The sequence below is a fragment of the Phyllobates terribilis genome, unplaced genomic scaffold (assembly GCF_046119375.1).
Source record: "Phyllobates terribilis strain yellow unplaced genomic scaffold, ASM4611937v1 Scaffold_4__5_contigs__length_816908805, whole genome shotgun sequence".
In the NCBI taxonomy this organism is placed as follows: Eukaryota; Metazoa; Chordata; class Amphibia; order Anura; family Dendrobatidae; genus Phyllobates; species Phyllobates terribilis.
This window is the reverse complement of record NW_027362764.1, coordinates 472,960,267-472,983,680: the sequence shown is the minus strand read 5'-3', so window position 1 is coordinate 472,983,680 and position 23,414 is coordinate 472,960,267. Positions and strand designations below refer to the sequence as shown.

Genomic DNA, 23,414 nt, shown 5'->3' with positions numbered 1-23,414 from the left:
TGTCATCACTCACAGGAGGAACAACTGCACTAGAATTTGATATATTTAATAGTTTTAATCTACATTATAAGTTAAGCATCGTTGCAAAACAAAAAAAAAGGGTAATTTATTGTCAATTACAGAGCAGTAATCATAATTCTGCTAGCTGCCCTTGGAAACACATTAAAAAAATGTCATTAACCCCTTGAGCTTGATGACTGAGCCCCATTTCTCAATTCTGACCAGTGTTACTTAATGAGGTTATAATTCTGGAACGCGTCAATGTATCCCAGTGATTCTGAGATTGTTTATTTCGTGACACAATGTACTTTAGAGCTCGTTCACATTAACATCAGACGAGTGCTATCCAATGTTTTATCAGATAGCCACCGGATCAATGTTATTCAATAGGAAAGTGCAGAGGACCGATTTTTTTCACTGTCAGAATCCTAATTGGTGGTCAACAATGAATGTTTGGGCAAGTGGCAGGGTTTGGAAAGGAGGGCTATTAGATTTTTGTAGTGCAAGTTAGGACACCATGTTGCATTTACAGAACGGTTGTACAATACTGCTTGATCACACGGCGGGGATTGGATGGGAAAGAGTTACTGTTCTAACAGTAACATAGAAACCACTTATATTTCCACTGACAGAGGACAGACCTAAGTGAGGATTTGATTTTTGGGGATAAGGTGAAAGGTTTTTTTGGTAGAATTTTTTTGGGGTACATAACATTTATTGATAGCTTTCACTACAAAGATTGGTACCCAGTCATCCAGTGCTCTATGCTGAGCACTTACATCAGGGTTTTGTTTAAAACACCCAAATATATTATATATATATATATATATATATATATATATATATATATATATATATATATATATATATATATATATATATATATAATGCCTAAAATGATAAGACATCATTGAAACAGAGTCCATCATTAACACAGAGTCCAAACTAAGTACAAAGTGTCACAACGACATAGCTGTGCACATATTCAGTTGGAAGACGCTCGCTAGTTATAGTTTAAATAATAAAAAAAATATGCAGATGGCGGAGCTGCCAGAAAAACAACAGCAAAATCACCAGTGGAGCCACTTCAGAAAAGAGACCACCGGCTTTTCCACCAACAAAGTTAATTAAGGGTTGTTTTTTGCAGGACGAGTTGATGTTTTCAATGATACCCTATTTTTTTTACAACTTTTTGATTGCTTTTTATTCTATTTTTTGTGTGTCAGGATGATGAAAAGTTACATTTTTAACGTGTTTTTTCTATATGACTTTTTCCGGTATTTGTTGTACAGAATAAACAACGTGACAGTTTTATAATTCGGGTTCCTCCGGACGTGTTGTTACCAATCATGTATATGAGTTTTTGTTTATACAAAAGCTGAATTTTAGTGGCGTAACAGTTTTTTGTGTGCTATATATATATACACACACACAGTATATATATATACACATACATACAGTACAGACCAAATGTTTGGACACACCTTCTCATTTAAAGATTTTTCTGTATTTTTATGACTATGAAAATTGTACATTCACACTGAAGGCATCAAAACTATGAATTACCACATGTGGAATTATATACTTAACAAAAAAGTGTGAAACAACTGAAAATATGTCTTATATTCTAGGTTCTTCAAAGTGGCCACCTTTTGCTTTGATGACTGCTTTGCACACTCTTGGCATTTTTAACTGTCTAGATGCCACTGTGATGCCACTGTAATTAACAGCAGCATCTAAGGGGTTCATCAGCCCCACTCTGCTCCAAAACCAATAGGGACCAATGCCACCGGGTGTCAGTTGTCACATATAATCAACATCTATGGAATTTTCGCCGGTCAGGGCGTGCGCGGTTCATCTCCAGCACCGTAAAAAAGTGGCACTGAGGATTAAGGCCTATTAATGACTATCATTAAAAGACATATTGGCAGTCATTTAACGGGTCAAAGTGGGCTTGTCACTTAATTCTATTTAAATCCAATCTTTTTAGAAAAGTGGGTGTGGTCTTCAAGAAGATGGCTGCAGAGAAGAGTTGAGGACCACATCCACTTAGCTTCAAAGACTAAATACAAGCAAAGAAAAGGGAGCATACATCAATCAGGAACGCAAGAACAAAAGAAAAAAGGTGTGAGATTCAATGGTAGAGGGGATTAATACAAGGCAAAAAAATACATATTTATAGCAAGTTTGCTGGCGGTCCCACGGTTTGTGAGAACAGGGCTCTCCAGGGCACTGTGTATACTAAGTGGTGGTTGATCATGTGCACCGTCTCTTCATTTATTCTTATGGGAGAGCCGAAGACCAATTGAGCTCAGCGCTCAGCTATCTTCAGCAGTTCCATTAAAAGTGAATGGAAAGGCAGTGCACATGCTCGACTACGCTCCATTCACGAAGGCCCGGCTTTCAAGATCAGTGGGGTCCCAGCGGTCAGACCTGCAGGGGAGAATACCCCTTTAAGTCACATTGGTGACTGAGTAGATTGTATATAAATTAACGCTGTTACTTTATATTCGCTTTCATGATGCATAACTCTGTCGTAACACAAAACCAGACTAATTCTGAATTGAGATTGAAACTGGAATGGTGAACAAAACATCCTATATCATAACAGAAAATCAGTGCAAAATGACTAAACATTTAATGCAATTTTAAATTGCAAAAAGGTTTCACTAAACTGAAAACTATGTAGAGCTTATAAGTAAATGAATAATGGACCCTTCTAAGGACCATTCTCGGTTGAGTTATAGGGAAGAAAAAAGCCAGATACCCTTTAATAGTAAAATAATAATATGTCAATTTCAGATTTTCCTGTTCAATCCTGTGGGAATCGCTTGCATCCGAAATTCTAACTGTCAAACAGGCAATTATATAATCCCACTGAAGTTTGCAGTTTAATTAATTTGAAAGGAACTGATCCAAAAATAAATAGATCACCCACGGCATATGGCACTAATGTGGCAGCTAATTAAAACTTTCCTGTTCTGCAGTAGAGAGCGGCGATATTAGATGTACGGCTGTTGACACTACAAATTATTGTACCGTATATTCCGGCGTATAAGACGACTTTTGAAGACTGAAAAATCTTCTGCCTAGTCTGGGGTCGTCTTATACGCCGGTAATGCTTTTGAACTTTCAGAAATTGACATGCGGGGATACTCTGGGGGTGTTAATAAGCTGCCGTGGCCGTATCCCTGCCATGTCGGAGTTAATATAAGGTGGAGGGAGTTAAAATACGGCGGCGGTAGGTCCAGACAGTCAGCGCTTCTGTGCTGAAACTGACACATCGCTGCGTATTCCCAGCTCCGGACACAGCGCAGGGCTTCTGTGCCGACAGCTTTCACTTGTCACAGAAGCGCTGCGCTGTGTCCGGAGCTGGGAAGTTCGCATCGCTTCTGTGACAATATATGAAAAGCCGGCAATTCAGCAGCGGCATAAGCCGGCACCCGACAATTTAGAATAGAAAGAATAGAGCTTCACACATAGATTAGATAGATAGAAACATGTCAGTCACATATATATGAAGTACAGTGACAGTATTGCTTACTGTACTTGTCATTTAGTGTAAAGGATTTATTAAAACAAATATTAGTGTTTTCATGCACCGTCTCTTTAAAAAAGCCGGCCGGCAATTCAGCATCTGTACCCGACAATTTATAACAGAAAGATAGAGCATCACACATAGATTAGATAGATAGAAACATGTCAGTCACATATATATGAAGTACAGTGACAGTGCTGGTTACTGTACTTGTCATCTAGTGTTAAAATAACGGATTTATTTAAAAAAAAATTGGCATGGGGTTCCCCTTAATTTTAGTCTCTAGCGGAGGTTAAGCAGACGGCTGGGGCAGATGTTTGAAGCCTGGGAAGGGGGTAATACCCACGGAGCTTCCCAGACTACTAATATCAGCCCCCAGCTGAATACCTAGCCTTTACTAGCTATTAAAATGGGGGATCCCAAAAAAATGACGTGGGGTCCCCCCTATTTTAATAGCTAGCAAAGGCTAGGCAGACAGCTGGGTGCTGATATTAATAGCCCAGGAAGGGTGCCATGAATATTGGCCCCCTCCCAGGCTAGAAACACCAGCCGTCAGCCGCCCCAGAAATGGCGCATCCATAGGATGCGCCAATTCTGGCACTTAGCCTCGCTCTTCCCACTGCCCTGTAGCGGTGGCAGTGGGGTAATAGGGTTGGGGTTGATGTCAGCTTATAATGCCAGCTGACATCAAGCCCAGGTTAGTAATGGAGAGGCGTCTATAAGACACCCCCATTACTAACCCCATAGTAAAAGTTAAAAAAAACACAAACACCCAGAATAAAGTCCTTTAATTGAAATAAAGACACAATTTTTTAATGTTCTAAATTAAACCATACTTACAGTCACGCCCATTCCAGCTGAAGCCAACGATCTCCTGCAATAAAAGTAAAGTAATAAAGCAACCTCATCCTTACCTTTCCATGGTTCCCAGGACAGCTTCAGCTCTGCTACATCGAGATGACAGGCTGGACCGCAGCAGAACGCTGCCATCCAGCCTGTCATCCCGCAGACACTAAGAAGCGCAGGCATGCTTGCGCTCCTCAGTGTCTCGCTGTGACGGCATCCAGATGAGCCGACAATGAACTCAGCTCACCTCCTGGACGTCCGTCACTGACAGCGTGGGAAACTTCTACTGCGCATGCGGGGAGCAGGAGAATTTTCCCACGCTGTCAGTGACGTGCATGAGGTGAGCCGAGTTCATTGGACATGATCTCGGCTCATCTGGATGCCGTCACAGTCAGACACTGAGGAGCACAAGCATGCCTGCGCTTCTCAGTGTCTGCCGCATGGCAAGCTGAACGGCAGCGTTCTGCTGCGGTGCAGCCTGTCATGTGAATGTAGCAGAGCTGGACCGGTCCTGGGAACCATGGAGAGGTAAGGATGAGGTTGCTTTATTATTTTACTTTTATTGCAGGAGATCGTTGGCTTCAGCTGGAATGGGCGTGACTGTAAGTATGGTTTAATTTAGAACATTAAAAAATTGTGTCTTTATTTCAATTAAAGGACTTTATTCTGGGTGTTTGTGTTTTTTTTAATTACTTTACTAGAAATTCATGGCGGTCATGTCTAATATTGGCGTGACCCCATGAATTTCGGGCTTAGGGCCAGCTGATAATGCCAAGCTGGCCCTAACCCCTTTATTACCCAGTGAGCCACCGCACCAGGGCCCTGGATGAGTTGGGTACAGCGCCAGAAGATGGCGCTTCTATGAACGCGCCATTTTCCGGGGTGGCTGCGGACTGCAATTTGCAGCGGGTGGGGGCCAGAAAGCTTGGGCCTCCCTGCGCTGCAGATTCCAGCCCCCAGCTGCCTAGTTGTACCTGGCTGGACACAAAAATAGGGCGAAGCCCCACGTCTTTTTTTTTTTAATTATTTCATGAAATAATTAAAAAAAAAAGGGCTTCCCTATATTGTTGTGTCCGGCCAGGTACAAATAGGCAGCTGGTGGTTGGGGGCAGCCCGTTCCTGCCTGCTGTACCTGGCTGGACACAAAAATATGGCGAAGCCCACGTCAACATTTTTGGGAAAAATTAATTACAAAATTAATAATAATTTAGGGACTGCATCTTTATTAACCCCTCAATTGTCATTTAGTGTTAAAATAAAGGATTTTTTAAAAAGAAAATTGGATTGGGATCCACCATCATTATAGTCTCTAGCGGAGGTTAAGCAGACGGCTGGGGCAGATGTTTGAAGTCTGGGAAGGGGGTAATACCCACGGAGCTTCCCAGGCTACTAATATCAGCCCCCAGCTGAATACCTAGCCTTTACTAGCTATTAGAATGGGGGACCCCCCCAAAAAATGACGTGGGGTCCTCCCTATTTTAATATGTTTATGAGTGACAGTTTTCCTGCTATATACCTGCATGTCATAAGAATTTAAATTAAAAAAGGACCATGTTAAATTCAAATCTGTTTTTTTTTAATTTTTACCGGTGTTTGGTATGCGTTGGAAAAGGGGTAGTCTTATACGGTGAATATATCCTAAACTCTATATTTTAACAGGAAAGTAGGGGGGTCGTCTTATACACCAGGTCGTCTTATACGCCGGAATATACGGTATATACATGAATGTAAAAACTGGCAGACACACAGTAAGCCTTTTGACGGGACTACTGTAACAACAACCACAAACAATATTTCCACATTTCTAATATTATAGTAGAAGCCATGGGATTTTAATTACATGAGAAGTAAAGCACTTATAAATGGCAGCATATTTAAAGAGGTCTGGCAGCCCAAAATGTCAGTGTAAGCTAGGCACTTAGCCATGTAAGGGATGTAGCCCCTATAAAAATCGCACATATAGTGTTCTAATCACGGTGTCCATTCTGCAGAAATAGTTTATTCCCTTCTCCTAAGAAGGATATTTGGTGCACCCTTGGTGTGGCCAAGAGGCTCAGAGCACTATTCCTCCCACTGGTTTTGCATTCCCTGCCTCCCTCACCGCTGATTGACAGCACTGGCTTATCTGGAGTGAAAGCTCAGGCTAGCACTGTCAATCACCAGAAAGGGAGGCGGGCCATGCAAAACCAGTGGGTGGAAAAGTGCACTGAGCCTCTTGGCTATTGGATATAGGGTGCTATATCCTATACAAGGCTATGTATTTAGTGTATACTGTCAGTTTGGGCTGACAGGCTCCCTTTAATCTCATAGATCTGCTTTAAAATATGAGAATATGAATGCATGCAAACAACAGGATTTAAAAATTCCAGTATACAATCTCTACTAATAGAAACTGTGCCACGGGAAACCACATATACCAATATGGCAGCAAAAAAAAGTACCTTTTAAACAAGTGCTTGCCATGATCACAGACATTGGTGGAATGCTCAGTGAGACTCAACAGCTCTAATGAGCGTTGTCGTCACTACCCAGCACCTGTGAATAACAGTCACTGTACAGAGACTTATTCTGAGAGCGTGGACAACGGCGGAGCTGCATGGGAACATTTTAGGTAATAAATTGGTGAACGAGGGACTGTCTCGTTTTTATTTCTGTCTTATGTTTTTTTTGGACTACTTCGGATTCGTTGGATTACGGAGGACCAGTATGGATTTTTTTTTTCAATAAATTGATGAACCAGGACTAGCATGGGGGAGTCTTTATTCAAATAAAGTATTTTTTTCTGTGTGTATTTTTTCATTTTTGATTACTGGGTTAGTAATGATTATGTCTGATAGACACCTCTCCATTACTAACACCAGGGCTTGATGGCAGCTGTGATTTTTGACAAATCACAGCTATCATCAATTCCAACTACCATTATACCAATTGCTACTGTGCCAGGGTAATTGAAAAGAGTAGGGCAAAGTGCCCGAATTGGCGCATCTCATGTGATGCGCCAATTCTGGGCTGATACTTTTAGGCTGGGGGTGGCCCAATAACCATGGACCTTCCTAGTCTGATAGTATAAGCCCGCAGCAGTCTGCTTTACCTTTGCTGGTCATCAAAAATAGGGGGGACCCCACGTCATTGTTTTAATTATTTATTCAATAGGTTAAATAAGGCTAAACACCATTTAGCGCCACATGAAAGGCACTAAACGGTGAAAGTTTATTATATGTAGGGGGCTTGTGAAATTATATATCTAAAGGACATCTATCTATTATATATCTCTAATATCTGTCTATCATCAATATCTATATACAAGATAGTTTTATTATTTTGCAAACTAGCTTTAAATGACAGAATTACAGTATGTAAAAGATAATATTAAAAACGCATTGCATAAGCATGTCTTACGGATGTTATACGGATGCTAAGTGAGAAAAATCGCATTGTAATCGCATGACACTCGCCCTACTTTTCTGGATCAACATCAGAGCATTTTTTTTACGCAGATGTGAGCGAGGCCTAAACATCTCAGTGGCATTCTTTTTACAAGTATAACATTGCTCAACTCCCTCACCACACCACTCAACAGCAGCCAAGACATAGAGGGAACAGTGACTGGTGCATGACAGGATTTCTTCTAGGTTTAGTATGTAGCACATCCAAGGATTTGTGCATAAGCGCCTATGTGAAATTTCACATTTTATAGTGATTGGCATTTTCTTTTATTTCTTAGCATTCCTGCTCTTGAATTCCTACACTAATGGGGTGGACCATGTATAATATTTTCTCAGGAAGTCTAACGCCAGTCGACAAATGATCGCTGTAGAACAGACGTAATTGAAAAATGGTGCCTTGACTTAAACAGCAGCAAATCGACTTTGTAATGGTGAGAAGAAAAGAAATATTTATCTTACGAGGTGGTGTTGCTTCTCATGGTTTTCTGGAAAGTATTCAGCACACAACAGATCCAGGGTTGTGGCTACGAGGTCACTTATTTAACTACACGCTAAACAATGTCATGAATAAGGGAACTTTTTACACAAGAGCAGCACAGGCACATTTTTGAACCCATATTACAACTGCGAATCCTAGTCCAGGCCCAAAACTAATGACCTGAACTGACTCCTTTTTAGGGATTTAAGAAGCAGTTAGCTCGAGCCAACAGACTATGGTGAGACACGGACCTTAACAAGGGTGCAAACATGCACTAGTACTAAGATCATGTGAAACTTTTGTTCACATTTGTGTTGTGGCTTGTGATTATACTTTATAGGCCAGTTCATACGTTCAGTGGCCAAGTAGCAAAAATCAGGAGTGGAACAATTAGAGGAAAAGTATAATAGAAACACGTCACCACTTCTGTATTTATCACCCACTCCTGGTTTTGGCTTACAAATACTGAGGTAAAATACGGACCGAATACTCAACGTGTAAACGTCGCCATATTGTGACATAGCACAATGGGCACCAGCAGCGCTGACGGACACCACCTACTTATAATGCATGTCCAATGGGTTCTCCTGAGGTTTTCGTCATATGACCAGAAAAATAGCCACTATTTACATTCGAAAAATAAATCTACCATGAAAATCCCGAAGGAGACTCTGACAAAGATGTGTACCGACGATAAACGGAGGAAACAGAAATTTCTGACATGGGAGGGAGATTATTTCACAAAACAAAAAAAACAGAGGGATGTCTAAACTATATTTAGACTTTCTATGCCAATTCTGGACTTACATATAAAGAAAAAGCTAAGTGAGGTCACTTACTGAGGTATCCGACAAAATAAGCCAATTACATTGGCTTGCGAAAGTACTTCACAACCTGGAATTTCACTGGGTTTTTTGAGGGTTTGAATCAGTTCATGTAAAGAACATGCCTACAACTGTGAACATTTGGTTTTCTTTTTATTGTGAAGCAAACAATAAATAGGACAAAATAACTGGAAACTTCAGTGAGCACAACCATTCACCCCCCTAAGGTCAGTACTTTGTAGAGCCTCCTTTTGCAGCAATTACAGCTGTAAGTCGCTTTGGATAAATCTCTATAAGCTTTCCACATCTTGTCACTGGGATTTTTGCCTATTCCTCAGGCAAAATTGCTCCAGCTCCTTCAAGTTAGATGGTTTCCTCTGGTGAACAACAATCTTCAAGTCTGACCACAGAAACTCAATTGGATTAAAGGCCCCGTCACACTTAGCGACGCTGCAACGATCCTGACAACGATACGACCTGTCAGGGATCGTTGCTGCATCGCTATATGGTCGCTGGTGAACTGTCAAACAGGCAGGCTCACCAACGATCAGGGGAGCAGTGACATCGTGGAAAGAATCTTTCCACGATGTCCTGCTCCAGGTTACCAGCCTGCTGAAGCAGGAGCAGGCTGGTAACCATGGTAAACATCAGGTTACTAGGGGCAGACGCACACCTAGTAACCCGTTGTTTATCATGGTTACCACTCTGCTACAGTGAGCGGGAGGTTACCGCTCACTTTAGCAGGCTAGTAACCATGATAAACAGCGGGTTACTAGGTGCGCGTGTGCCCCTAGTAACCCGATGTTTATCATGGTTACCAGCCTGATCGCTGCTCCCGCTGGTCACACACAGTGATGTGTGCTGACCAGCGGGAGGGCAACGACCAAAAAATGGTCCAGGACACTTTGCAGCGATCAGCGACCTCACAGCAGGGGCCTGATCGCTGCAAAGTGTCACACATAGCGACATCGCTGGTGAAGTCGCTGTTGCGTCACAAAAACCATGACACAGCAGCGATCTCACTAGCGATCTCGCTATGTGAGACGGGGGCTTAAGGTTTGGGCTTTGACTAGGCCATTCCAAAACATTTACACGTTTCCCCTTAAACCACTCAATTGTTGGTTTAGCAGTATGCTTTAGGTCATTGTCTTGTTGAAAGGTGAACCTCTGTTCCAGTCTCAAATCACTGACAGACTGAAACAGGTTTTGCTCAAGAAAATCTCTATATTTCATATTATCTGTCTTCCCCTCCATTCGGACCATTTTTTCTCTCCCTCTTGCCGAAAAACATCCCCATAGCATGATGCTGCTACCACCATGTTTCACTGTGGGGATGGTGTTCTTGGGGTGATGAGCTGTGTTGGTCTGGCACCAGACATAGCGTTTACCTTGGTGGCCAAAAAGTTTAATTTTGGTCTCATCTGACCACAGCACCTTCCTCCATACATTTGGGGAGTCTCCCACATGTCTTTTGGCAAACTCAAAACAAGCCTTACAATTTTTGTGCATAAGTAAAGGTTTTTTTCTGCCCATTCTTCCATAAAGGCCAACTCTATAGAGTATACGGCATATTGTGGTCGTATTGACAGATAATCCAGTCTCTGCTTGGGAACCCTGCAGCTCCTTCAGGGTTACCTTTGGTCTCTGTGCTGCCTCTCTGATTAATGCTCTCCTTTGTCCCTGACTAGTTTGGAGATCTCCTTGGTCTTCATGGTGTTGTTTGATTAGAGGTGCCTCTTGATTAATGGTGTTGCTTAATGGTTATTTAACAGATTTGCTCTCCACAGACTTCAATGTTAAAAAAACAGAACCAGCTGAAATCAGTTTTTTTAAAAACGGACAAAAAAGTTGTGTCTGCACAATCCCTTTGCCAATGGATTGCTGCTGGATCCATTCTAACGGATGATTACTGGACATGTGAACATAGCCTAAGGAGAAGAGACCGAGCCTCTCTAAGGGGAGCCTGCCATGTGATTCATGCTGTCTGAACCACTGACAACAGATTCAGAAAAAAAACACTTTAATCAAAGATCCAGGGACGAGGTGACTAGTCAACAAGGCGGGCCCATGCCGGCTCCTCTGTGCCCGCAAGCTTAGGTAGCATGAATCACATGACAGGTTTCTTTTATTGGATACTGTCAGATAGTGATGTAAAAACTAGTACTTTTGCACTTTATTGCTTATTAAAAATTGCAGCCACTCTTACGTATTTAAAACACTTTTCTTGTATATATAGCTCATTGCCTAGTAGACCGATCATCACTCCTGCCTAGATTGTAAGCAATTGCACTGAAGCTGACCAGGATTAAAGGGAATCTGACAGCTGATACATGCTGCCCAATCCACAAACAGCATGTATCAGACACTGGCAGTATGATCTCAGCCAGGTATGTTTGACCCCAAAACATTGCAGCATGTCGAAGAAAAACATACTTTAATAACCGCCAGGGACTGAGCCACACGGCAGATTAGTCGGACAGGAGGGTCCCAGGCGGCTTCTCCCTCCAAGCCTGTAGCCAGTGATTGATATATGCACAAGCAGGTATGAGACCTATCAATCTAGGGCAGTGGGTGGGGAGAAGCGACCGGGAACCTGCCTGTCCGACTAGTATCCCATGCAGCTCGGTCCCTGGCGGTTATTAAATTATGTTTTTCCCTGAAGCCAATGTCTGATACATGCTGCCCACGGCTCGAGCAGCATGTGTCAACTGTCAGGTTCCTTTTAAGAGGTAGAAGGGCACTCCATTCTGGACAGCTTCAAAACAGTGCTTACAAGCTCAATCCAAAAATCTTGTAAGCACTGTGCATGTTCTGCTGTCTAGCAGCAGTAGTCGGTCTCCAAGGCAATGAGCTGTAACTAAAAGTATTATTATTATCTCAAGAACAGTTGAAAATGTTAATAAGCAATACATTGCAAAATTGTTTGTATGTACAAGCACTATCTGACAACACCCATTTGTAAATATGAAAAATACCTTTTGGCATTACCAATTTTTGACAGTACACCCCTTCAGAAATTCATCTAGGAGGTGTAGAGGGCATTTAGATCCCACAGATGCTTCACACAATTTTATAAAATTGGGATGTGAAAAGAAAAATTTAATTTTTTTTTCTAAATGTTACTCCCAAACTGTTTCACTTCCTCACGGGGTAGTAGGAAAAAATGGAGCCCAACATTTGTAATTTCTCCTGAGTACACCAATATCCTATAGGTGGTCGGAAACCACTGTAGGAGCATACTGCAGATCTCAGAAAGCAGATTTTACTGGAATCTTTTGCGGGTGCTGCCACATTAGCAAAGTCCCTGAGGTGCCAGAACACAAACCCCCTAAGTGACTTCAGCATACAGACTAAACCCCTCAATGAATTCATGTAGGCGTGTGGTGAGCATTTAGACACATGGAGGTTTCACGGAATTCTATACAATTAGGCCATGAAAATAAAATACATTTTTTTTCCACTAAAACGTTTTTCATTTTCACAAGGGGAAATTGGAGAAATTGTAGAACAAATTATGGGGCAATTTTCTCTTGAGTGCTGCAACACCCCGTATGGGGCAAATACTACCATTTGGGCACAAGTAGGGCTCAGAAAGATGAAGCACTACTTTTGGAACATCAATTTTCCTAGAATAGCTTGCGGGTGACATTTGTACAGCCAAGTTGTCAGCATAGCAGAAAACCCTAAAAATTAGGAAATTCCACCTGGAAATTAATGTATGTGTCTAATGACTATTCTAACCTTACAGATGTTTCCAGAAATTAGCCTCCAGTGGATGTTGCACTGGGAAAATTGCAAATCTGCCAGCTTAGTGCCCAATACATTGCACCCATCCTGTGCGACTGGAGACAGGCACCCTGTAAATTATTATTAAATAATATGGTGTTCAATGTAAGGGATAAATAGTTTGTGAGTTTTATATTTCAGGTTGTTAAAGATGCGGTGATACCAAACGTGTATGTACAGCAGGGCTGTGGAGTCGGAGTCGTGAAGTCGGAAGGGCTGTGGAGTCGGTAAGCCAAACTTCCGACTCCGGCTCCTCAATTTCCATGCCACCGACTCCGACTCCCTCATACATGGCTCATGTTTAAGTGATAAATTTACTGTAGCACAGATTCATCTCAGCTAAAAGTCTAGACCCTTAGATCAGGAATAGGACAGACATTTATAGGACATTTCATAACTTTCCCAACTTCTTATGAAAAAATATTCCCCACAAACTGCATTGAACTACTGTACCCAATTTATTATATATTTTAGGAGTCGGAGTTGTTCCATTTTATACCGACTCCACCAAAATGGGCTCCGACTCCACAGCCCTGGGAGTTGGAGCCCATTTTGGTGGAGTCGGGGTTGGTATAAATTCCTAAAATATATAATAAATTGAGTACAGTAGTTCAGTGCAGTTTGTGGGGAATATTTTTTCATAACAATTTGGGAAAGTTATGAAATGTCCTATAAATGTCTGTCCTATTCCTGATCTAAGGTTCTAGACTTTTAGCTGAGATGAATCTGTGCTACAGTAAATTTATCACTTAAACATGAGCCATGTATGAGGAAGTCAGAGTCGTGGAGTCAGTGTCATGGAAATTGAGGAGTCGGAGGCTTGGCTTACCAACTCCACAGCCCTGAAGTACAGTATATGTTTATTTTTACACAAAAAAAATGTGTTCTTAATTGTAAAATATTTTTCAGTGATTTTTTTTTGTTCTTTATTCTTTTTATATTTTAAACACTTTTTTTAAATTAGTTTTTTTAGCTTTTTCTTTAGTCCCAATATGGGAGTTGAACACAGAATAGTCTTATTGCTGATCTCTCATGTATTGAAAAGTATTAGCCCTGCCAGTATTAGACTCTGTTATGGTAGGACCTAATAGACCACTGTATTTGGCAGACCCAGAGATCACTGTTTGACCTCCATTTTTAATGACAATGCAAGATTGTCTATGTGGTTAAAAAGGTATCGCTACACTCCGAAATGTAGCGGTCGCTACTGACCGCAGTATCAATAGCAGTGTTCCACAACTCCAGTCTTCAAGAGCCACCAATAGGTCATGCTTTCAGGATTACCTTAGTACTTCATAGGTGATCGAATTATTGCCTTTGCATGTGATGGAATTATCATCTGTGCAAAACTAAGGAAATCCTGAAAACATGACCTGTTGGTGGCTCTTGAAGGCTGAAGTTGGGGAACCCTGATCTAGAGGGTAAAACAACCGGTATTGGTCCTGACACTCATATTAGCTGTTGCTGCAGGAGCTCAGCTTTCAGTTAACCTTAGGTACTGCGTAGGACATAGCGCCCGTGCCCGTATGATTACTAGGACATACTGGTCAGACCAATTGCAGGCAATGTTTCCTGAGTAGTAGGCACCAGTACGTCCAACGCCAGAAAGCAATTAAAGAAGTTGTCTGGAGACAAAAAGTTACCTGGATGTTTATCAAAAAGAAAATAATTGACTATATATTAAATGTAAAATTAAATCCACACTGATGTACCATTTTTAAATCCACACTACAGTTACTTAATTTCTGTCTTTATTCCTACACACTCAGAGCTTCTGATCGGGAACACTAGATTGGGGTGTCAAAACGAATATTGAAGTGGAGATGTCAGGATGGTGAGAGGGAATCTGAATCAGTGAATCAGTAGAATTAATGTGAACCTGACAGCCGATTCATTCTGCCCGTGGCTCGGGAAGAAAGTATCAGATACTGGCTGTATGAACTCAGCCAGGTATGTTTGACTCTGAAATGCTACTGCGAGGCGCTGGAGACAAGTCGGACAGGTGGGTGTCCCTGGCGGCTTCTCCCTGCCCGCCCTAGAGTGTCAGGTCTCTCCCTATATGCGCACGTAGGCAGAGACCTGTAAATTCAAGAATACCAGAGTCAAACATACCTGGCTGAGATCATACAGCCAGGGCCTGATACATGCTGACCGTGGCTGTCAGGTTCTCTTTAAAGTACATTAACAATTTCAATTATTTTCTATTTGCAAAACAGTCAAACTCCCCCCCCCAACAGCCCATTAAAGGGACTGTCAGCACAAAATGACTGTTCAAACCATGTCCCGCCGAACAGTGCATCATGGTGGAGCCAATCATTTATATACACCTTCCCAGCTCCCTGTTGTCCCGCTATCTCCCTTATTTGATTGACAGATCTGACTTCATAGAGCCACCGAAGGGAGGAGATAAACTGAAAATAAGGAGCTATAAAATTGTATTTAAATGATTGGCCTCGCCATGATGGACAGAACTGTACTTGGTTTCAACAGTCATTCTGTGCTGACAGTCCCTTTAATACTTCTTCACAGTGCAGTTTTGGAATACAAAAGACAGGCTATGACTAAAATCAGTACAGTATAAGCAAATCTGTGTATATGACCAAACGCCTAACATTTATGAAGATTTTAATGTTTATATAGATTGCAAAATGGTATTTCAAAGGAGAATATACCCTTTAACTCTCACCAACGAAGCCCACACTGTCACAGACAAATTGACAGCCACGCGATCTACACGTAAACCTGTCATTCACTAAAGCCCATTAGTAGTTTGATAATGGAGTTCCTATGTTTATCAAGGTCTCGGCCACTCCTTGATTTTTGCTGTCAGTCAGGAGTTGTGACTTCTGGACAGAAAATAAACCTTGAGACTTATCCTGGTTGCAATCAACTGGAGTCACAACTCTTGGTTTGTAATGAAGAAGTCACTTGTGTCCTGAAATTTGGAAATGTTTACACTGAAAGTGAAAGGTCAGGTTGGTCACCTATCCAGGGTCCTGGATTCATTTCCTGTCAAACAACATGGTTTTATCAGATTTATCTTTTCTGGCTTGTAAACTGCCTTGTCAATCTGATAGTGACGCTACTAAGAGGGCATTTAAAAAGAAGCGATCATCAAAAAATGACCTATCGTTTAAATCAAAATTTTGTGTTAAATGAATTTGTAAATAAAATTTGCCATTTTTTTTTATTTTACGCTCTTAATTAAAACAAAAACAAAAAAAATGGGTAATCTCGCAATTTTCACACGGGATCCAGTAAGCAAAAGATGGATCCATTACAAATGAAAGAAAAACGGATGGCTGATTAACGCATCTGTTCTCCATAGACCTCAATGTTAAAAAAAAATAAAGGATCCAGCAGAGATCAGTTATTAAAAAAAGGACTAAAAAGTTGTGTCTGCACAACTTTTTTTGCCAACGGATTGCTGCTGGATCCGTTCTAACGGATCACTACTGGACATGTGAACATAGCCTTACAATTACAGTAAATTATAAAAAAAAAAAGCCCCAGTGGCCAGAGTGAAAATTTCAAAAGTTGTATTTTTTATTTTTGATACAGATTGTGATAAGAAAAAAAAATAAATGAATTAAAAAAAAAAACCTTGTTAAAAAAATTTTAAGTTTACATTTAACACAAAAAAACTAATTTAAACAAATAGGTAATTTTCAGATGATAGCTCCCCTTTAAGACTAATCACATTATCTCAGTATTTCAGCAAAGGAGACTCGGTTAGGTAAGTTCCCACAATGAATTTTTGACTCATATTTTTGCTGCACAAAAAAACAGATAGTCCTACAGTTCCAGCAAAGTGGAGCAATGAGAATAATAGAAATCTCCTGCCACTGAGCTTTTTTTACGATGTGTAAACTGATCTCTGAACTTTCTGTGCATTTTCCATATAGAATTGGATGAAGAAAATTTGCAGAAAAATATGCATGTGTGGCTTTAGTGTTTTTTACGCTGAAAGCGCATGTAATCCACATATGACTATAACAGTAAAGGTTTGTCAAAGCCAAACACCAGGAAGTATCAAAAACAAAGCAGCTTTATTTTAATATCAAACCAAAAAGAGACAAAAACTGCAGAATCAAAACCGCGATAAAACCGCATGTCAAAAAACGCAATGAAAAAAATCTACAGCATGTCAAATCTCAGCATTTTTGCAGTGTTTTATACCCAAAGAAAGCAATGAAAAGTACAAAAACACTGCAAAAATGAGCAAATAAACTGGCTTACTGACTCCACAGCCCTTCTTCAAGCTTCACAATCATGCTTGCCCAAACTTTTACATACATTAACCGGTTCCCGACCGCCCACTGTAGATAAACGTCGGCGCTTGCTGGGCTCTGTGCAGCGCCAACGTTTAAAAACGGTGGGTGGTCTCGCAGCGCTCATGACCCCCAGGGTCCTGCAAGCGCTACGATTCCGGTGCAGAGCATTAGCTCTGACAGGGGACATCATCAGGACCTGCTATGTTCTATATGCCACGATCTATAGTGATCGCGGCATATAGAAGATAGACAGAGGAGAGGGGGTCGTCTTACTTACCTCTCCGACGACCCCTGATACCTTCCAGGACCTGGCATTGCTATGGCAGCTGGAGGTCACATGACCGCCTCCAGATCTGCCATATATGGTGTCGTGCCAGGCTCAGCCTGCAGCTGAAGCCAGGCAGGAGACTCTGACTGTGAAACAGTCAGCGAAGATCTCATGTAATGTAATACATGTCTATTACATTACATGAGATCAGTGATCAGAAAAATAAAAATTAATGTCCCACACAGGGACTAAGTAAAAATGTAAAAAAAAGTAAAAAAAATGTTTTTAAACTGTTAAAAAAAAAAATCACAAAATAAATAAAAATAAATAAATAAAATATTAAACCAATAAATCCGTATATTTTTACAAAACCAAAAAAAGTACACATATTTGGTATTGCCGCGTCCGAAACAACCCGAGCTATAAAACTGTCACACTAATTAACTCCTTCTGTGCACACCGTAATAAAAATAAATAAAAAACGGAGCAAAAAAATATGCTTTTTCATCATATCGCCAAGCAAAAAGTGGAAAAAAATGAGATCAAAAAGCAAAATAGAAATAAAAATGGTACCGCTGAAAACGTCATCTTGTTCCGCAAAAAAAAGCCGCTATACAGCTCCATCAGCCGAAAAATAAAAAAGTTATAGCGCTCAGAATAAAGCAATGCAAAAAAAATATTTTTTTCTATAAAATTGTTTTATTGTGTAAAAGCGCCAAAACATAAAAAAAATACAGTAAGTGTAGTATCGCTGTAAACGTACTGACCCGAAGAATAACGCTGCCTGATCACTTTTACCACACGCAGAATGGCATAAAAAAAAACCTCAAAAAACAATTCCTGAATTGTTGGTTTTTGTTAATTTTACCTCCCAAAAAAACAGAATAGAAAGCGATCAAAAAATGTCACGTACCCAAAAATGGTACCAATAAAAATGTCAACTCGTCCCGCAAAAAACAAGCCATCACATGACTCTGTCGGCCGAAATATGGAAAAATTATAGCTCTCAAAATATGGTGATGCAAAAACTAGATTTTGCAAAAAAAAAAGCGTTTTAAAGTGTGTGACAGCAGTCAGTCATAAAAACCCAATATAAATCTGATATCTCTGTAATCGCACCGACCCGAAAAATAAAGTAATCTAATCAGTTATATCACACGAGGAACGGCGTAAAAAATAAATAAAACCAATTCTTCACCTGCTACTGATTTGTTTATTATGTCTCCCAAAGATCGCAGTAAGGCTCAGCTAACATTTATCCTGCGCTCTGCGCTGAGCACTTACACCAGAGTTTCCGTGTAAATCTCTGAAATACGTGATTCAGCCGGAACCCATGACGGAAGATTCCCTGTAATGAGGCAGATATAGGCCACTGTGGATGCCGTCTAGCCTGGGATCCCACGGTGTCATTTGTTTTAGGCGTGCATAAAAGTGCGGTTGGCCACAGTTTTGTGCACTTCTGAAAAAAAGGACACCGCTAAACAGAGGCCAGAGGGAGTCCAGAGTAACTCTGCTGCCTCATTACAGTGAATGGATCCCGCAGGGGTTTCATCTGAATTACATCACTTGGAAATTTAGATGGAAACCCCGATGTAAGTGCTCAGCCTAGAGTGCCGGATAAATGTTATGTAAAATGTTCCCAATAAAAGCTTCAACTCAGTCCTCAAAAAAAGCTAGTCCCCACTCAGGTCCGTCATCTGTTAAAAATATAAGGGACTTCCAAGTTACTGGTAGCAGAAAGGCTCTGGAAAAGCGAAATGGCCCTTGCCCCCCAAAAGAAATTCAGAAAATTTTGTGCTCCCAAATCCAAATGCCTATTCTACAATAATTTGTTCTCCAATTGTCAAATAGCGCTCCATCCCCCCCAGATCTCGCCGTATGTCTGAGCGGTACGATACAGCCACATATGGGGTATTGACACTTTTAGAAGAAATTGTGTGACACATTTCGGCACCATTTTTACCCATTGCCCTGTGTGAAAATGTAAAATCTGAGGGTAAAACATTTTTTTGTAGTAAAAATATAATTATGCTTTTTTCACTGCCCAATGGTATAAATTAAAAAATTAAAAAATACTCACTACTTCCCTAGATGAATTCCTTGAGAGGTGTAGTTTACAAAATGGGGTCACTTGTGGGGGTTTCTGCTGTTTCGGCATGTCAGCGACTCTTCAAATGTGACATGGTGTTTGCCACCTATCCCAGCCAACATAGCGCTCCTTTCTCTTCCGAACCCTGCCGTACACCAAAGCAGTGGTTTTCCCCCACATATGGGGTATCGGTGTACTCAGGAGAAATTGCACAACAAATTTCATGGTGCAATTTATCCTGTTACCCTTATGATAATGCAAAATTAGGGAATGAAAAACATTTTTTGTGGGAAAAATGTGAAAATTTTATTTTTACGGCTCAATATTATAAACTTCTGTGAAGCAGCTGGGGGTGCAAGGTGCTCACCACACATCTAGATAAGTTCCCTAAGGGGTCTAGTTTCCAAAATGGTGGCACTTGTGGGGGTTTCCACTGTTTAGGCACATTAGGGGCTCCCCAAGTGCGACATGGCGTCTGCTAATTATTCAAACAAATTTTACATTCAAAAAGTCAAATGGCGCTCCTTCCCTTTCAAACGCTGCCGTGCGCCCAAACAGTGGTTTGCCTCCACATATGGGGTATCAGCGTGTTCAGGAGAAATTGCACAACAAATTTCATGGTGCAATTTTTCCTATTACCCTTATGATAATGCAAAATTAAGGGATGAAAAACGTTTTTGTGGGAAAAATGTGAACATTTTATTTTTACAGCTCAATATTATAAACTTCTGTGAAGCACCTTGGGGTTCAAGGTGCTCACCACACATCTAGATAAGTTCCCTAAGGGGTCTAGTTTCCAAAATGGTGTCACTTGTGGAGGGTTTCCACTGTTTAGGCACATCAGGAGCTCTCCAAACGCAACATGGCGTCTGCTAATTATTCAGACTAATTTTACATTCAAAAGGTCTAATGGCGCTCCTTCCCTTCCGAACACTGCAGTGCGCCCAAACAGTGGTTTTCCCTCACATATGGGGTATCAGCACGCTCAAGAGAAATTGCACAAAAAAATTTGGGGTCCATTTTTTCCTGTTACTCCTGTGAAAATAAAAAAATTGGGTCTAAAATAAAATTTTTGTGAAAAAAGTTAAATGTTAATTTTTTTCTTCCACATTCCAAAAATTCCTGTGAAGCACTTGAAGGGTTAATAAAGTTCTTGAATGTGGTTTTGAGCACCTTGAGGGGTGCAGTTTTTAGAATGGTGTCACTTTTGGGTATTTTCTGTCATTTTCTGACCCCTCAAAGTGACTTCAAATATGATGTGGTCCCTAAAAAAATGTTTTTGTAAATTTTGTTGGAAAAATGAGAAATCGCTGGTCAACTTTTAACCCTTATAGCTCCCTAACAAAAAAAAAATTTGGTTCCAAAATTGTGCTGATGTAAAGTAGACATGTGGGAAATGTTATTTATTAACCATTTTGTGTGACATATCTCTCTGATTTAAGGGCATGAAAATTCAAAGTTTGAAAATTGCAAAATTTTCAACATTTTCGCCAAATTTCCGATTTTTTCACAAATAAACGCAAGTGATATCGAAGAAATTTTACCACTATCATGAAGTGCAATATGTCATGAAAAAACAATCTCAGAATCAGGGGAATACGGGGAATACGTTGAAGCGTTCCAGAGTAATTACTTCATAAAGTGACAGTGGTCAGAATTGAAAAAATTGGCCCGGTCACGAAGGCAAAAACAGGCTCTGGTGCGAAGTGGTTAAAGAGAATCTGTCAGTAGACTTTACCCTCCTGAGCCATCTATATGGGCATGTACGTCATAGGAAGCTGAATAAAGTTATACATTGATATCTGCAATCTGATGCATTCCACATTTTTCTTATATGTAAATGAGCTGTTAAGATGTATGGGCTGGACACTGATCTCCCTAAGAATCTGTCTCCAAAGCTTGCTTTAAATAAAAGGGGGCGTTACCAGGGTGAGACATGTATGACACTTTGCTCTCATAATCACAGCTCTGCACTGAGATCAATACACAGTACAGCAGGAGTGAACTTTGTCTCATTCCAAACATTCTCAGCAGCACTTTTCCTCTCATAGTGCGGTCATCTCTGGTCCAGAGCTGTACCTGGTTATAACTAACATAGTACAGCAGAAGTGAACCTTATCTCATTACAAACACAACAAGCACAATTGCAGTTGTCTTCTCACAGTGCTGTCAGCTCTGCTGTACTGCCCTTACCCCACACTGACTGCCCATGAGATGGAAGCTGAAATAAACCTCACTTCTTCTGCTGTACCAGGTTAGCTCTACTGTACTGTAATATTTCTGATCTCACTCCAAAGCTGTGTGCGATCATGAGAGCAAAGTGTCAGTCATTACATGTCTCACAATTGTAACACCTCCTTTCATTTATAATAATCTCTGGAGGCAGATTCTCAGGGAGATCTTACCTCTGGAATAAGAAATCAAATTGCAGATATCAAGGTATCATTTTATTCAGCTTCCTATGCCCTACATGCCCATATAGACAGTTTAGGACGGTTGATCGTACAGATAGATTCCTTTTAATAACACTTCACGCCAGTAACAGCTTATAAGATTCGCTTTTTCACTGTGATGTATTCACAAAAGAATATAAAGTGTAGACTGCCAGAAGATGACCTTGATCATCCATGCATGCCCTTAATATATGGATACAAATATCAGTCACAGGTGTTACGAGGATGTGTCCAAAAACACATATCAAAATGATAGTAGTAATATTAAAAGTAGTATTTCAGATCTTTACCTGCTAATGCATCCTGAGCCTCGAAGAACGTGCTAAGTCCTCCTTTCACGTAAGTAACGTTCCCCTCATTTTTCTTGCTTGCTTGTTTTTTCAAGTTGTTGGCGGCTATTTTGAGTTGTTCAAAGCTAGATTCATAAAGACAAACATAAAAAATAATACTCACATTATCTGATGAAGATCGCACAACATCATTATTTCGGAACCATACTTGATGGCATACCCAAATAAGCCCCATATATGATAGATGATCAGCAATCAAGAAAGTACACCTGCAGAATGATAATGGCACCAATCTTTGTTTACAAGAACTGTTGACAGGTGCCCAGCAGTTGCTTTATATCCTCTTCCACCTTGCTTGACATGGGCAGGTTGTTAGAAGGCGCACACATGATTATCGCTGAGCCTCCCAAGTTGGGCTTCTTGTACAATGTGCTGCTGTACACGGATTTGAATCCATAACTGGCTTGCACAACAAGCACAAGGGAAAAGATATTAGCTAATGCACATATATAATCTTGGCTCAATCCATATGTGCACTATGACCAGGACATGGTTATACTGAGAGTTCTCTGCTTCCTTGCTTAAAGGGAATCTCTCACCAGATTTTTACTATCCCAGCTGAAAGCCGAATGATGTAGGGGCAGTGACCATGATTCCAGTGATGTATTACTTATTGGGCTATTTGCTGCAGTTTTGATAAAACCGTTGTTTTATCTGCTGCAAATTTAGCTGTTCTCTGAATGCTGAGCTCTGTATAACCCCACCCCCACCAATGATTAGGAACTTTTTGCCTATCACTAATGTACACAGAAAGCTACCAGTCACTAGTGGAACAGGGGTATACAGTTATACAGCGCTCATGAATATGGCAGACTATATGGCTGCAGGCTTCTTAGTCCTCTACTGATAATCTCCTGATGACAAAACTGTGATTTTATCAAAACTACAGTAAGCGGCCCAGTAAGTGACACATCGCTGGAATCAGGGTCTCTGTCTCTATATCATACTGCTCTCAGATTAGGTGGTAAAAAACTGGTGAAAGATTTATTTATTTACTTATTATACTCACTTATATAGAGCCATTAATTCCGCAGCGCTTTACAGACATTATGGGTGCTGTCC

General features: G+C 40.7%; 1 protein-coding gene across 1 annotated transcript in view; it reads right to left on the bottom strand.

Annotated features, from left to right (window-relative positions):
• EXOC2 (exocyst complex component 2) overlaps positions 1-23,414 on the bottom strand; it is a 227,716-nt gene that overhangs the window by 145,008 nt on the left and 59,294 nt on the right. Inside the window, exon 5 of the mRNA XM_073678693.1 lies at positions 22,293-22,417. Coding sequence (XP_073534794.1) covers positions 22,293-22,417 — 125 coding nt within the window. The remainder of the gene's footprint in view (positions 1-22,292; positions 22,418-23,414) is intronic.